The sequence below is a fragment of the Austrofundulus limnaeus genome, unplaced genomic scaffold (assembly GCF_001266775.1).
Source record: "Austrofundulus limnaeus strain Quisiro unplaced genomic scaffold, Austrofundulus_limnaeus-1.0 Scaffold222, whole genome shotgun sequence".
In the NCBI taxonomy this organism is placed as follows: Eukaryota; Metazoa; Chordata; class Actinopteri; order Cyprinodontiformes; family Rivulidae; genus Austrofundulus; species Austrofundulus limnaeus.
The window spans coordinates 360,535-372,749 of NW_013952624.1; the positions used below are offsets into that span (position 1 = coordinate 360,535).

Genomic DNA, 12,215 nt, shown 5'->3' on the forward strand with positions numbered 1-12,215 from the left:
CACACACACACACACACACACACACACACACACACACACACACACACACACACACACACACACACACACACCCAAATGATGGGGCAACATGTTGCCCATACTTCCCACTCATCTCTCCTCTCCTGCTCCCTCTCTCGTTCCACGCACACACCAGCACACAGAACACTCCCACACCGTCCTGCTGGGGAATTTATGGCCTCAGGCTAACAGAACACAACCTAACAGGGGTGGGAAAAAAAAAGCCCTGAGAGAAACTAACACAACCCGACAGCGGACTAACATCATGGAGTTTCTTTTATGATACTAAGAGGGCATTTTTCTCCTGAGCAGCATTGTCAGGTGGGTTTTTTTTTCTCAAGCAGAAATCTTATCTGCCGCTTTTAAGCACTTAGTTTACTCTTAATCTGCTGAGTCAACATGTCTTCACTCATAGAAAAAAAAAGTTGTATTTCTGGATGTATTTCATAGATTTCTTTCTGTCTTCTTAGTTGTTGTTTGTCCTTAACATACAAGTTCAGTGAAGGTGAAGTTTTCACCTGAGCGGATGGCTTCCAGGTGTGTTTTTATAAACTTTTACGACCCTTTTTACAGTCACCGACTGCGACCGTGTTTGTTCAAACCTGGTGGCTGGAGAACAATCCCCTCCGGCTGGCATACACTTCTCATAAGCGAAGAGATAAGCATGCCGGGAAGTCTGAGCCGGTTGGTGTAAATGCACAATATTGTGGCTCGGACTAAGCTAAGAGGATCAGGCTCCCCTGAAGGAAAACTAACAGAATATTCTGATCTTAGCTATTGTAACATTTTTCAAACCCTGCAGCTTGCAGGCCTGCAGTTGCAATTACTGTCTTTAAATTATTCTAAAAAATATGAAAATATGATCATTCACTTACCTACATTCAGATTAGTTTAAATAGTTGAATTTATGAGACAACAAAAGGATAAAAACAACACATTTTCTCATCTTTTAGTCCCTGTGTGCATGGGAAGCATGGTGGTAGTAGTATCATGATATTGAATTTGTTCCCAGTAAAAGTGGAATATTTGTATTACTACTTATATAAATGGTTGACAGTGGTGGGGAAGTTTGAAATGAAACAGTAACAAAAAGAAGCTGTGGTAGGTCAGTTCCATGGTTGTGTCTCGAGGCCGCAAGTTTGAGCCCAGTTTGTTCTTAATGGATCTGTGCTCGACAGTGCAGCCTAGGAGGAGTAGTCGAACACAGATCCAGAGCCTTCAACACAGAGCATCTTCAGAAGACAAGTTGATGAAATAAATTTTAAAAATCTGTATTGTTGCACCCCTAATATATACATATAATTTAGTTTTTTCCCCTCCTTGTTATGAACTAAAACTCAAAGCTGATTAGAGCTAACAGGCTACTAGCATCAGTCCACCATCCTGCGGTTTGTTTTGTCGTCTCGGTTTGCAAAGACTTGTTGTTCCTGATCGTCTTGCTAAAGGCTGCTACTTAAGAAATGTTATGAAATGTCAGTTAGTGTGAATATAATAGGAACTCTTGGTTTTGTTTGAGTCATTTGAAGTAATGCAGGACTGCGTTTCCACAGTTGTGCTTGACGAAAAGTGCAGGTCCTGACTTGAAGTATGGAAGGAATGTTATCTAAAGATAAATGTGAATCATCGCAGCCCTGTGGCACAGGATCACAGGATGAGAAGCTTTAAGTAGCATGGCTGTATTACTACAACAAAATAAGTCACAGAACAGATTTGCATGTTGTTAATTTCACAGGATGTTAGTTGTGTTTTCGGTGTGTTTAATTTTTTCCCTTTGCTTTAGGTTAAAGGATGATGTGGATATGATGACACCGACCCAGCTGTGACGATGTACGAGGTGATGTCCGGGGACACCCTGGCCTGGAAGGTGCCCGCTCCAAAGCAAAGTGACCCAGAGCCCAGCACTGAGGCCCAGCTGCCAGGAGAAGGAGGGCCAGTAAAAATCCTCAAAGTCTGCTTCTGCATCAACAACAACCTGGGAAAAAACTTCAAACTGGTCAAATGTGACAGCTCCTGGAAAATCAAGGTGAGAGCGTAGTAAAACATAATAATCAGATAAATAAAAGTTAAATTAAAGATGTGAAATGAAAACCAAGTTATTAAAGCTAATAGAAGCAAAGCATTGGCTAAAAGCAAAATACCAAAAGGCTAGCTAAAAGTAGCTAAATGGTAGCTAAAAGCAACAAAGTTTACTTAAAGACAGTGTGTAGGATTTTGTCAAGTCTTTTAGCCGAAATTGAGATAATCACTAATGACAATAATAAAAACATGTCTAATCATTGCAGACAAAGACCTTGTTTTATTATTTTTACCTTATAAAAAGCTGTTTATATCTCCATGGTCGCGGGTCGCCACACAGGCAGCCGCCATCTTGTCTACGAAGGCTCATGAAGGACAAACTGCGGTGGTGGCGTCAAAAACGGTTTTAGTTGTAATACTATAAATGTAATATTTGTTGTCTGTCATTGTAGCTGGGATAATTTTACTTATTAAAGCTCATAATCTTACCACTTGAAACATCACTAGCCCTGAAGCTGCTGGGAGACATCGCGGTTGGAATTATCAAAGGTTTTTGACACCTGAGAGACACCGTAGCAACTCCTTTGCATTTGGAAGCGGGGGGGTGGGGGTGGGGGGAGGACCAGGGAGGATGATTCAACCGCTAGATGTCGCTGAAAACAACAAATACTACACACTGTGCTTTTAAGGTAAAGCTAAAAGTAGTAGCAAAAAGGTAATTAAAAGCTATAGTAACTAAAGGTTAGTTAAAAGGCTAGCTGAAAGCCAAAAATAACAAAATGTTAGCAAAAATCCTAAAGTGGTAAGTTACTGCCTAAAAGCAGCAATAGAATAATTAAAAACCAAAAGCATCAGACAGCTAGCTAAAAGGTAAAAGTAGGAAAAATGCTTACTAAAAGCTAGATTAGCAGAGACTAAAAGGTAAAAGTAACAAAAGGTTAACAAATAGTATCAAAAGGCTAATTAAAATCCATATTAGCAAAAGGCTGGCTACAAGGCTGAAAGCTAAATATAGCAAAATGTGAGCTAAATGTAGTAAAACACTAGCTAAAAGCAGCAGAAAGTTAACAAAAAGCTTAAAGTAACACACTAGATAATAGGAGCATAAAAGACAAAAGCAGAGCAAATGAATTGAAGCGATCTGCATTTCTATGAGGAAAATATTTGCAAATGAAGTTGAAAGTTTTGAAACCTTAAAGAATCACAAAATCCAAAATTTGTTGCACAGGATGTACAGAATACATGATCAATGTCAATCACAAAGTATCACAGAAGAAAAAAAGAATGACTCGAGGAAAATATTTTCTTTGCCCCTCAGGCCATCATTCACTCCATCCTGGCCAGCGGTCGGTTGGGTCCAAACATTGAATTTGAAGGATGCTACGGTCTCATGTTGAAGCACTTAAAGTCAGAAGAACTTCACTGGCTCCATCCAGACCTGACCGTCGGTGAGGTAGAGCAGCGCTACGAGAGCCTTCATGTGGAGGCTGAGTGGAGGTACGAACTGATCATCCATATTATTTACTGCCTGACATTTAATAGATATTAAAATCTTAATCCATCATGTTTCTGTTCTTCTTGAGTAACAGGTATGACCTCAGAATCAGATACATTCCAGTTAATTTCCTGGAAAAATTTAAAAAGGACAGATCCACATTTCTCTATTTTTACCAACAGGTATGCATTAATTTTTTTATTGTTTTTATCAGTAACATGTTAAATGTTAAAAGCAGTGTTTCTACAGTCATTATGAGAGTGTCTGTCACTTTGTAGTTTACCGAAATAATTTCATCCGAATAAAATTGAAAATAAAGTAAACAGTTTGTGTTTAAAAGGACAATCCAGACTTTTTGAAATGGGGCTTGAGCAATAAATATCTTACCCGTCGTAGATAGCTTTTTGAACAACTTCAGTTTGGAGAAATAAAAGAGAAACTTTGAAATTTGAGCTAAAATTCAAACATGGCCCAGACCAAAGTTTATTACTGTCATCATAAAACTACTCCATTCGACAAAAACAACAATTTCCGTGAAAACCTTTTTAACAATGTTTTCTCTACCATCAGTTTGGCAACCGTTTATTCTAGTAGAAATATTTTGGGGAAAAAAAACATAAAAATATTGTCCGTTTACTATGAAAGGGTTCGGTTTGACTTTGGTTACAGCTCGTAACATTTCCTCACAGGTACGGAGCGACTACATGCAATATCACGCAAGTAAAGTCAGTGATGGGATGGCGCTCCAGCTCGGCTGTTTGGAGCTCAGGTGAGTCACTTTCTTAGAATTCAGATATTATGCAATTCTTACCTTCGCTTACTTTGTTCACATCACAGGAAAGATAAAACTACATATCAGCTGAAACAAATGATGCATGCTTCAATCATTTGTTTGGTTCTTGCATTATTATTTTTTCCTCTTTCTTCCACAGGAGGTTCTATAAAGACATGAATGCGAAAGGCCTTGAAAAGAAATCCAACTTTGAGCTCTTAGAGTGAGTTTCAGCTCTGCAGCTGTCCTCTCCATCTCATGTCGGGTGAAAGCTTTAAAATCAGATTTTAGCTGTGTGCCTTGATGTTTGTTTACTTTAAAGCTGACGTGGCTCTGCGCTTGTTTAGAGCCAGTTTTCAGCTTGTTGAAACATCCGTGCCTCTTAGAAATGTTAAGGACTTACAGTCTGGGTTGGGATTATTTCCCCCCCCCTTCTAAAGGCCTAAATGTGAGCGTTGCTTCAGCTGTGTCAAAAAGGAAAATTCCACAGTTGAATGTTGTTTTTACGTGTTTTTGCTTTACCACTTCAGAAAAGAAGTGGGTCTAGACCTGTTCTTCCCTCAGCAGCTAATGAACAGCATGAAGGTAAATATCTATATCCACTTTTAGGTTCGTCAGTACTGTTTCATGTTTCCTCCATTACTGTGAATCCTGTTAAACGAGCTCCTATCAGTTGCAGAAACAACGAGTTTCTAACTATTTTGATGTTTTTGTGATCCAGCCTAAGCAGCTACGGAAGATGATCCAACAAACGTTTCAACAGTACGCAGCACTCAAAGAGGACGACTGCATGATTAAGTTTTTTGAAACCCTCAAAACCTTTAGCAGCTATGATGAGGAGGTCTTCCGTTGCGAACTGGTGGTGAGTGTCAAATAACCTCCTTTAAGCCCTAAACGCTACGACTGTCAAGCCCCGCCTAATGCATGTGTTTGATTTTATAAATGTTTTTGTTCTACACCAGCAAAGTTGGAGTCTTTCAGTGGAGCTGGTGATTGGAGGAAGAGGCATCCGTCAGCGCACTCAGAAGGATGCGGCAGTAAGTTTGAAAATATTCTCGTGACCCGATTATGGATAAGCGGTAGAACATGGAGAAGTTTTTAAATGGCTGAAAAAAAGTGTAATTGTTGCAAACTTTAAACAACCTAAAAGTAAAACTTGATGCTCACTGAGTTAAGACTGTTGCTAATTCATTAGAGACACAAAATTGTGAGAAAATCCACACATTTGCACTTGGAGATGTGCAAATTCACTGTTATTGTCTCAGTTTGGTCACAAATGGTTTTAATCACGTCTCAAATTAATGCAATTAATTACTTGTTGTTTCACAATATGGTTTCCTCGCACTCCTAAAGTTGTCTTAAATTTATCGGAGTTTTCTGACTGGTTCCGGACTCGTTAGACAAACGCAACTTGAGAGTAAAATTATAACAATTTTTTTGCAATATGCTCAAAATTCCAGTGAGTGACCCAAGAAAACTGTTTCTGTTTTGAAACATTTTGGGAACTGACATAAATGCAATTGAAGGTGAAGGGAATAATTTGGCTGAAACACATTTTCAAATCCTAACATGTACAGAAATAAATCTACGTTAATTAGTAGATCATGTCAAAACTAGGTTTCATCCTAAATAACTCATTGCTTCTCTAACTTTTGTGCCCCAGGCTGTGTTCCTAGCAGACTTCAAACAGATAAAGAAAATTCAGTGCCTACCACAGAGCGACACCAAGGCGCTTTTGAACATCGACATCGAGGGGGCCAAACAGGTGAGCTGTTTGGTTTGTTTGGTCAGGGAATTTGAACCATCGCTCTTTGTTTCATGTCCTGCCTTTTGTGTCCTCTCTGGTAGCGTTTATCGATCAGTGTGGCCTCGGTGCCCGTGGCAGAAAATATGATGGATCTGATTGACGGATACTGTCGCCTGGAAAACGACACAGAGGACAGTATTATCTACAGACCTAATAAAGGTGTAGAATTAAACTTTTTCCCCCTCAGCTTTACTGGGTTAAAACTTTCAGTAATAAGCACTTCATGTTTTATGTTCAGATGCTTAGTGGGGTTTAGAGGAAATGAACATATCGTAGATAGCTCAGTCACACAACAATTCAAATATAGTATTCAGAACAGGTAAAATATTAATTGTTTGTAAAGATCTGAACTATTCCTGTATGGGGCACTAGATGTCACTAAAACATTTTCATTATTTAGCTCACTCTTTTTACATTTTGTTGATTTTTACTAAAAGTTAAATTTAAATGTTACATGTAAATGTGTTCATTGAAAACAATATAGATGGTACCTGTGTTCAGACCGGCTGCAACTGCAAGTTTGATGTCTACACTAGCAGCATTATTAGCGTTAGCATTTGCTATTTCCACAGTATGATGATGTCATAGCAAAAGCCACGCACCAACGGCAGAAGGCTGTGTTCCATTCTAAAATACGTAAATGTAAATTTTAACATTTGTTGATGAACATTTGTTGGTAACACTTTTTTAAACATTTTATTTTACACTTGGTGTCTCATATTCCTGTTCTTTGAGAATATTTTCATGACATGATGTTTTTTTTCTAAACTAGATCCTAAGAGTGCACGGATTTCCCTCCCTGACATCCCTATAAGGTGAAAGATCATTTTATTAAATGATTATTTTTGCACTAAAAAGTCATAATTTGAACATTTCTGACATTGTTTTTTTGTCATTCTGTCTGTTCTTGGGAGCAGCAAAGACAACTCTTCATCCCGACATAGTATGGGTAAGATGCTTTTTAAAATAATTTACCTTAACAGTCATGAACTGCAATCTATTTCCAGCAATTACAAAGAAATATATACTCATTTAAGGTGGCTCATTTTTGTTGACGTTTTCAGGATCTGATATCTACTGTGAGATTCTTGATGAGAGGCCCAAATCAGGTTTGTCTGAAGCTATCACTTTTAGTTTTTTCAGAAAAAATACCAGTAGAATTATATTATAATCTGTAACAACTGTAATCGTTGCTCTTTAGCTGTGAAGTATGGGATTGATCGAAACAACATTGTTCTGGGACGAATTCTTGGGGCGGGCTTTTTTGGAGAAGTCTACGAGGGAGTGTACAAAAAATCTGTAAGATCCTGTTTAGATATTCATACTGATAATGCATTCTCACTGTCAAAACCTACATACTGCATCAGTCTGGGTCTGCTTTAATATAAAATGGCTGTATCTGTGAAGGTGTGGATTTAAAGTGTTCTTGCCTTGAAGCAGATTACCAGTATAACTGCCAGATTGGGCTGTTTTGTAAAGAATTATTAACATAGATTGTTGATTTTACTAAAAATCTTTTAAATTAGTCAGTGTTGAGTTCAGCCTCTATTTTTTAAATTCAAAACATCCCGGACGAGCCCCCAAGCAAACTGGATTAACAGTCTCCAAATCCTTGAAACAACCAGCCAGAGTGGTGATCTCCCTCAAGCCACACATGAAACTCCTTAAATCCACACATTGACAGGTACAGCCTGTTGTTATTAGCGATGTCTAATACCATCGATTTCCTTTCGAATTCCAAGTAAAACTCTGGTAAAAAGCTGGTATTGGCAATACCGCTTCAAATAAACACACCAAATGTGTCTGGTAAATGTAACAAAGTAGTGTATTTCCAATCATAACTTTAAAAAGAATACAAGACATCAGATTATATTTTTTCTCTATTTTAAACTCAGAAACAGCGTAAAGCTGAGCCAATACAACAGAAAAAAACAGAAAATGCAATCATAAACTCAAAATATGTGAAAATGGTGTTTCAAACACTAACTAAATTAAAACAATAAAACCATTAACAAATTAGTGTTATGTTATTAAGAACTACTATAAAATGAAAACTGGCATCTTAATTATGTTACACGATCATATTAACATGAAAATACTGAACATGTAACATCTACTGACTCAGCACATGCTGCTTTGATTATTTATTACCCAGGCGGAAGAAAAAGTAGTTCCCACCGACCAATATGTTTTAGATGAAACTTAAATCTTTTTTAGTTACTTAATGAAGTATCAAAGTTTCAATTATATTTTGATTTTAGAATCAGTTTTAGAGCATAAAGATCTGGTATCAGTGGTATCGATATTTCAGTATTGATGTATCGATCACTAGTTGATATTTATGCATATTCACACTGATGCAGTACTGTTGCAGAAAGGTTTCACTCTATTGAACTAGATAATAAAAGATTAAAGGAGAGACATGTTTTCAGTGCAGAAAAAAAATCTTAGCAACTGTTTGTTTGTTTTTTTAAATCATTCTTTATTCAAACAGAAAAGTGAGCGGATTAACGTGGCGATTAAGACCTGCAAGGACTGTTCAGCTGAAGTCATGGAGAAATTCATGAGTGAAGCAGGTACAAATGTTAAAATTAATTCGTAACAATTACTATTGCTTCTGTCATACCACAGAAAGGATGTTACATGACAGCAACCTTTGTGGATTGTGATCTTTGTTTTCCAGTTATTATGAAGACCCTGGACCACCCTCACATCGTCAAACTGATTGGAATCATAGAGCAGGATCCAGTGTGGATCGTCATGGAGCTCTATCAGTACGGAGAGGTTTGTGCCCGTGTTTTCTCTAGAAATGATGAATTAGATTTAGGCATGTTTGTGTTGCCTTATTGGCAGATCTAATATTTTATTGTTGTTTTTTTATGCCAGTGCTGATGTTAAGTTCACCTGACTGACTGTGTTCCTGTCGTTCCCACCCACAGCTTGGAAACTACCTGACCCAGAACCAGAACAAGCTGACAAACACAACTCTGGTTCTGTTCAGCCTACAGATCTGCAAAGCCCTCGTCTACCTTGAAGGGGTCAGCGTGGTTCACAGGTGAGAGAAAAAAAAAATAAACAAGGGTTGGCGTTCCTTGAAGGAATACACATCACAAAGATCATCTCCTGCTGAGAAATGACAGTCATGGGCGTTTTGATCAAATTTTTAAATGTTATGTACAAGCTCGTGCTCAGAATATGTTGTGAATGACTCTCAGCTACAACCACACCAAATTTTAGGTCAAAATTTGTAAAATTGTCTGAATTGTGACCATTTTTGTAGTTTCTAGGGTTATTTGGCTTAGGTGTTGAATTGGTGTTAACTTCAAAATTTATTCAGTCTGAGAGGTACATCCAATGATTATTTCCTGAAAGTTGCAATAAAAATCATCCAGTGGTTCATGAGATATTTTACTGACAGGCACACAAAAACAATGCTCTCTCACACACAAACACACATACATCGAATCAGAGAAAAACACTATTAATTAATAATTAATTGTGTTTATTAGGTTTAGTACTAGCTTGATTTTGTACATTTAATTTGTTTATTTTTATCTTATTTCAGAGACATTGCAGTGCGGAACGTGTTGGTCGCCAGCCCCGAGTGTGTGAAGCTCGGGGATTTTGGTCTGTCCAGATACATCGAGGCTGAGGAATACTACAAAGGTACAAAACCTTATATATATATACATATGTGTATGTGTGTGTGTGTGTGTGTGTGTGTGTGTGTGTGTGTGTGTATGTATCTTTTTTGGGTTTTTTTTTTGGTTTTTTGGTTTTTTGCAAGTTGTTGTAGGTCAAAAAAATAAGATGGAGCCACAAAAAGAAAGGCCATTTTTGTTTGTTAGATTATTATTTTTTTGTTGTAACAATTCTTTTTGGCAATAAATCTTATAGCAGACACCTGATTTTTCAGCACCTGGGAGTACCAGAAGCTTAAAACAAATGTCAATAACAACGGTTATCTGCTTGGCAGAGAAAATTTGGCAAATTTTCCATGTGCGCAACCCACAAATGCATGTTCCTTACAAATGTGGCACCATTTAAAAGGGAAATTAACAGGCTTTCCAACTGTATAACATTTATTGCCAAGAAACATTGTTACAACGTTGAAATAATCTACTAAACACAAATGTCCTTACATTTTACGCAAAGTTTACATTTATTGTCAATGAAATTCTAACTTTTGGAAAACCTTTTGTTTCTGGTAGCATCCGTCACTCGTTTACCAATCAAGTGGATGGCCCCAGAATCCATCAACTTCAGACGTTTCACCACATCGAGCGATGTCTGGATGTTTGGTGAGCCGGTGATGCGTTTCTCTTAACATTGTCCTTCACACTCTCATCATGGCACAAATTGAAATGTGCTCAATCTGAGTGGTCTCTACGTTGCAGCCGTGTGCGTGTGGGAGATCATGAGCCAGGGCCAGCAGCCGTTTTTCTGGCTGGAGAACAAAGACGTGATCAACCAGCTGGAGCAGGGCATCCGGCTGCCCAAACCGGACAACTGCCCCCCTGCTCTGTACTCGCTCATGACCCGCTGCTGGTCCTACGACCCCAGAGAGAGGCCCAGTTTCACGGAGCTTGTGGTCAAAATCAGGTACAAGTGACAAAAGATTGACACCTGCGGTTATAGTCAGCTATGACTGAGTCATATAAATGATACAAATTTAAAACTCTCTCACATCTGTCAGTGACGTCCACAAGATGGAGAAGGAGCAAGAAGCACAGAGAGAAATGGACAGAGCACGCTCCACCAAATTGTTTGAGCCGAAGGTCAACTTTTCAGACCCTCCTCCCAAAGTATGTATAAATGAAGTCACTATTTTATTTTACAAGAAAACACAAATCTGATTCTGTGAACCTATTTTTACCTCTTCTGAAGCCGTCACGATTGATGCCAGGGCGGTTTGGGAACACGCTCAGCATCGGGCTACACATCCAGGTACAGACGTTCAGAAAAACCTCAGATGATGCTGGTTTACTTTTTGGGTTTTGTAGTCTAATAGACGTATACGTCTCTGTATGTGTGTACCCACGCAGCTGAATGAGGCTCTGTGTGCCAGCTCCCCGGACCTGGCCAGTCCGTCTGAATATCAGTCCCCCGTCGACTCCAGAAACACTCTTGCACTTCCTGTTCGATCCCCTCGACGTCGCAGCATGGGGGTAAGACTCGCCGCTCTCGAAATTTGTTTGAGCCGTTTGCTGTTCTACCTGCGTCTTAATAAACTCGGTAACCTTAAACGTGTTTGTTTCCTCGTAGGAGAGCGAATTCATGCGAGTGGAACCGAACAGCATGGAGGACGCCCAGCGGCTGTGGCAGAAGGAGCGTCAGTTCATGCAGGACACGCTGCGGCAGCAGAAAGAGCAGATGATGGAGGATAAGAAGTGGCTGGAGCAGGAGGAGAGACTCCTGGTGGGGAACAGAGCATCGCTAACCTTTGTCAACCCCCTCTCCTTGTGTGTGTGTCCCTCTGCTGACGAGCTCAGTGCTACCCTGGAGGCTAAGCAGATCGGCGCACCTTTAAACAGCACAGACCCACTTGTTCACCCCAGGCACCCCGCTAGCTTTATAATGAATGTTCCCCCGATGACAGTTCCAAAGGGAAGCTCTGTGATCTGTAAAGTGAACCTGCCTGTTCTTTTGCAGGACCCCATGGCGCCGGAGGATGTTGAGGTTACAGCGGTAGGTGTCCAAGCTACGCTAACTGAAAAAAATCTGGATTTACAAAACAGTTGAATCTGGTCCAAAACTTTGTGGTAGTTTTCTTTTGGTAACGTGATGCATTGTCTCTTCTCGTGCTCACTATGTTTGTCTTTGTGTGTAGCCACCTGAAGCTGACAGTGAGCCTGGTAAGTACTTTAAAATTAATTTACAGACTCACCTTTTAAAGATTTTTGTTTTGTTGTATGATGCATTTTTCTGCCCCACAGCACCACCCGAGAAACCTCCACGACTAAAAGCCCAGGTAGTGTTTATGACACAACATTGTTGTTATTTGTTGGTGTTTATTATTATGTTTGTTGTTTTTATTATTTGTTTTATTATTGTTTGTTTGTTGAATGAAATAAAGTTATATCTATCTATCTATCTATCTATCTATC

At 39.0% G+C, this 12,215-nt stretch overlaps 1 protein-coding gene across 3 annotated transcripts in view; it reads left to right on the plus strand.

The window, feature by feature from the left end:
• ptk2bb (protein tyrosine kinase 2 beta, b) overlaps positions 1-12,215 on the plus strand; it is a 23,210-nt gene that overhangs the window by 6,912 nt on the left and 4,083 nt on the right. The window contains exons 2-28 of one of the 3 annotated variants that reach the window (XM_014019464.1): positions 1,799-2,041; positions 3,353-3,531; positions 3,624-3,711; positions 4,219-4,298; positions 4,462-4,524; positions 4,832-4,886; positions 5,023-5,163; positions 5,264-5,338; positions 5,965-6,066; positions 6,150-6,267; positions 6,881-6,923; positions 7,026-7,057; positions 7,173-7,217; positions 7,310-7,407; positions 8,603-8,684; positions 8,792-8,892; positions 9,048-9,163; positions 9,674-9,774; positions 10,320-10,409; positions 10,506-10,710; positions 10,805-10,913; positions 10,996-11,055; positions 11,154-11,276; positions 11,374-11,526; positions 11,761-11,796; positions 11,939-11,963; positions 12,045-12,079. In XM_014019464.1, coding sequence (XP_013874918.1) covers positions 1,844-2,041; positions 3,353-3,531; positions 3,624-3,711; positions 4,219-4,298; positions 4,462-4,524; positions 4,832-4,886; positions 5,023-5,163; positions 5,264-5,338; positions 5,965-6,066; positions 6,150-6,267; positions 6,881-6,923; positions 7,026-7,057; positions 7,173-7,217; positions 7,310-7,407; positions 8,603-8,684; positions 8,792-8,892; positions 9,048-9,163; positions 9,674-9,774; positions 10,320-10,409; positions 10,506-10,710; positions 10,805-10,913; positions 10,996-11,055; positions 11,154-11,276; positions 11,374-11,526; positions 11,761-11,796; positions 11,939-11,963; positions 12,045-12,079 — 2,553 coding nt within the window. In that variant the 5' untranslated portion in view covers positions 1,799-1,843. Of the gene's footprint in view, positions 1-148; positions 340-1,798; positions 2,042-3,352; positions 3,532-3,623; positions 3,712-4,218; positions 4,299-4,461; positions 4,525-4,831; positions 4,887-5,022; positions 5,164-5,263; positions 5,339-5,964; positions 6,067-6,149; positions 6,268-6,880; positions 6,924-7,025; positions 7,058-7,172; positions 7,218-7,309; positions 7,408-8,602; positions 8,685-8,791; positions 8,893-9,047; positions 9,164-9,673; positions 9,775-10,319; positions 10,410-10,505; positions 10,711-10,804; positions 10,914-10,995; positions 11,056-11,153; positions 11,277-11,373; positions 11,797-11,938; positions 11,964-12,044; positions 12,080-12,215 lie in introns of those variants that run through there. The other 2 variants (XM_014019463.1, XM_014019462.1) reach the window with 2 other exon arrangements.